The sequence below is a fragment of the Aureococcus anophagefferens genome, assembly GCF_000186865.1.
Source record: "Aureococcus anophagefferens unplaced genomic scaffold AURANscaffold_62, whole genome shotgun sequence".
In the NCBI taxonomy this organism is placed as follows: Eukaryota; class Pelagophyceae; order Pelagomonadales; family Pelagomonadaceae; genus Aureococcus; species Aureococcus anophagefferens.
Window position 1 is genome coordinate 111147 of NW_008705615.1, and position 3878 is coordinate 115024.

General features: G+C 54.0%; 1 protein-coding gene across 1 annotated transcript in view; it reads right to left on the reverse strand.

Annotated features, from left to right (window-relative positions):
* The window catches only part of AURANDRAFT_68079 (hypothetical protein), a gene marked incomplete at both ends in the record, with an annotated part of 6585 nt that extends 3345 nt beyond the window's left edge, over positions 1–3240 (reverse strand). Inside the window, 6 exons of the mRNA XM_009043693.1 lie at positions 97–167; positions 268–512; positions 666–759; positions 916–1150; positions 1362–1715; positions 1755–3240. Coding sequence (XP_009041941.1) covers positions 97–167; positions 268–512; positions 666–759; positions 916–1150; positions 1362–1715; positions 1755–3240 — 2485 coding nt within the window. The remainder of the gene's footprint in view (positions 1–96; positions 168–267; positions 513–665; positions 760–915; positions 1151–1361; positions 1716–1754) is intronic.
* Between the last annotated feature and the right edge of the window lie 638 nt (positions 3241–3878).

Genomic DNA, 3878 nt, shown 5'->3' on the forward strand with positions numbered 1-3878 from the left:
ATAGTTGTGGCTGCTTTCCGCATAGAGAGACGTGCTGCGGTGTAGTGGCTCGCGAGAGTGCTGATTTTGGACTCGCGATGGCAGGTTCGCTCGCACGAGCGGCATACAAGGACCTGCTCGCTATAGACGACTCTCGGGGTAGTATGCAACTAGCGTAGATTCCGATACTCTAGTATAATAAGATCCGGGTTATCGCTAAAAACTCCCATGTGTTCCTGTTGAACAGGCAGTCATCATGGGAGAAAGCACCCGAGCGTGATGATTCACGGGGGCGGCAATAGTGACGCCTTGAGTTGCGCGAAGTCAGCTTGAGTGATGTCCCCATTCAACAGGAGAGTTCCTAGGGTTGCTATCTGTGCTGCTACGCTGTTTGCTGCGGGTGCTGCGGCTGCATTTGCTGCGGTTGCTGCGGCTGCATTTGCTGCGGTTTCATTTGCTGCGGTTGCATGTGCTGCAGCTGATAGCATCAGTGCAGCTGGAGCTGGTGCTGGTGCTGCCAGTGCAAAAAGAGCCTGAAGAGCCTGAGGTGTTTGTGGAGGTGCAAACATGGTCGGATTCTGGCCTTGCGATTGATTCTGGCCTTGCGATTGAGCTGGAGGAGGTCCGCGAGTAGTATCCATGTAATGCTGGGCATGTGCTGCAGCTGCTAGCCACCTCAGCCATACTTCTGCAACATAATGAGGAAAGTAATTTTCCTTTTTTTTTTTTTTTAAATATGGAACAAGGGGGCCGGACTGGAGACCACGTCTTCCATGAGACCTGTTGCCTCCTCCCTGTCCGGCCAAATATACAGTAACCAACAATCAGACAGCCACCGCCCTCGACGCTGGATCTTTGAAGGGGGCCACCCGATGCATGTGTTCCTGTTGAACAGGCAGTCATCATGGGAGAAAGCACCCGAGCGTGATGATTCACGGGGGCGGCAATAGTGACGCCTTGAGTTGCGCGAAGTCAGCTTGAGTGATGTCCCCATTCAACAGGAGAGTTCCTAGGGTTGCTATCTGTGCTGCTACGCTGTTTGCTGCGGGTACTGCGGCTGCATTTGCTGCGGTTGCTGCGGCTGCATTTGCTGCGGTTTCATGGGCAGGTTGCGATTGAGCTGGAGGAGGTCCGCGAGTAGTATCCATGGCATAGACGGCTCTCATTTTACCTATAAGTCAGAAATCTAATATGTATAAGATAATAAAACATGCATTCTTCTGATTTCAACATTGTTCTTAATTCCTCTAATATTTTATGGCCTGTTGTTGTCCAGTCTGGAAAGCAGCGCCGAGTGGAGTGGTTCTCCAAGCTATGCCAGTTGACGATGGCAAATTCCCGGGACTCTTTCACCTGCACGAGCAGATGCGTTTTGTGGGGACTGTCAAATATGAGCCCTTCTTCATCTACCAGTACGAACAAGATTACGCATGCGCCCAAGACCCGAAACTGATGGATATCGCCCTGTGCGCATCGCAAGCGCCGGCCGTGCGCATTACACGCAGAAGCATTTTTATTGAACCAGCCATCCATGACCTGGAGTGTCAGCTTAGTGGAGTCCCCTGCGTACGAATTAATGCAATTCGTGTTGAGTTGTACGCAGCGTCCCATGCCTCCGAAACCTATTTTTAGGTCCTCCGCCTCCTGGTGCACGCATGAAAACTCGTCCTTCAGGTCTTTTATGAAGTCAGCAGGTAAAGCTGGAGCGATTGCGCTGCTTTGGCCAGTAGTCGCACCTGCGTCGAATTGTCTTAATTTGTTTGCTGCGGCTAAACCGTCAGCCGAAATCATCTTAATAGCAGACTCAATTAGTGCCGGAGAACAAAAAGAGTCTTCTATTGGGATGAGTTCTTCTGGCGGTCTTGGTTGATCATCCATGTCATCCACATCGTCGACGAAATCCAAGCTACCATCCACGCTAAACTTGTCAAATGAATCCCCATGCTCGACAATTGCGCCCGCATCCGCGTACCCTGCTTCTGCTGGTGCATCATCATCTGCTGCTGCTGCTGTTGCTGCAGCCGCTGCTGCTGCTGCTGCTGCTGCTGCTGCTGCTGCTCCGTGTGCATCTGCTCCGGGTGCATCTGCTCCGGGTGCATCTGCTCCGGGTGCACGTCCTTCGGGTTCATCATCTGCTGCGGGTTCATCATCTGCTGCGGGTTCATCATCTGCTGCGGGTTCATCATCTGCTGCGGGCGCATCTGCTGCGGGTGCATCGGCTGCATCGGCTGATGCTAGAAAGCTTTCCCAGTCACGCGGACCGTAGGTCTGAACTAGCAGCGTTTCCAGTCGACTCCACATGCCGCCATCGTCGTTTGCCTGCGAGGCACGAAGAATTGGAAGAAAAGTTCGTAGAGGTGCATCTTTGAGCTCCGCAGCCCAGTCGGTCGGTTTAAAATATTTCATGTCGAATTCATTCAAGCCCGCACCTGCGAGGTGCTTCATCATTATCATCATCATCTCGTGTTTTGCTGATTTCCTGTCGTAGTTGTTGAAAAGGAATTCATATAATTCGTTGGCTTCTTGAGGTTCATCTTGGTTCTCCATGATCATAAAGTTAGCGGACTGGCGCTGCTTTTGCGAATAAAGATGAAAACTGTCTCTCGGATTCAGCAGTTGCTCGGGCCTCGGAGCCGGAGCCGGCTCGGGTGCAGGAGCAGGTTCGGGCTCTGGCTCAGGTTCGGGAGGAGGAGCAGATGCTGGTTCCGGTGCAGGCCCGGGTGCAGGAGCAGCTTCGGGCTCTGGCACAGGTTCAAGAGCAGGAGCAGGTGCTGGCTCGACCATCGGCACGCCTAGGTCGGCAAGTGATTTTTTCAAACGATCTTGCAGATCATCGCGAGTTTCAGGTGTTGTGACTCCTAGTGCGTTAGCTGCGTGTAGCTCTCCGATAATGTAACCCAGTTTCGGATTAATTCCTGAAAAGAAACCACTGTGTGTAACAAAGGCAGCCGGTCGAAAGCCGACGGCGTATAAAGGGTTGGTGCCGTCCGGGTTAGGTTCGACCACGTGCCAGCTGTCCAACATTGTCAGCTTTTCCGGGTCAAGTCCGCCCGGGGTCTTTTTCTTCCACGTGACGTAAATCCCCCAATTGACGTCCTGCGCGGTGATAGCGGTCACGCGGCATTCTTTTACGACGCCGAGGAGCGTCGCGAGCAGCACGTCGCCTTCCGCCACGTCGCGCCACTTTAGCGTGCGTTCGTCCGCCGGCGGGCGCCTTCTATGCTTGAATTGCTTCGGCGTAATGGCGGGTTGCGTCGCCATAGTGTGTCGCTAACTCGGCTTAGCGAGAGCTAGAAACGCCTATGAACGCCTATGAACGCCTATAAACGCCTATAAACGCCTATAAACGCTTAGGACGGCTTAGATATATCTACTGAGATATATCTAGCAGCACTTAGGACACGACGCAAGCATGGGCGAGACATGTTCGTAGACGGCGGCAGCAGCGACGAAGACGGCGCGTCCGAGGGCAGCGAAGGCTCCGCTGCTGCGGCGGTCGACGATTGGTTCGATGGTTCGAGCGAAAGCGACGGCGATAGCAGCGCCAGTGAACGCGGGAGCGAGAGCGACAGGTCCGCGGGCGTGAACGACGACGACGAAGACAGCGCAAGCCAAAGTAGCTCATCTTCAGGGCAGCCCGCAGCCGCGCTGAAGGAAGAATCGATTGCCTGGGCAGTCGCGCTAGCCAGCGAACTTCCTGGGCAGCAGCACGGATCGGCGAAGCGCCGCTGCCTCGTTCCCCGGAACCTGTCTAAAGGGTTCTGGGACGTGATCGACGTGCTGGATGCAGGAGGCTCTGATGAGCTTAACAAACAACTTAAAGAGCTGTACGCACGCGGCAAAAAGCTGCAAGGCCAAGCGTGGGACAGCAACGATGCCGACGATCGGATGGCACATGA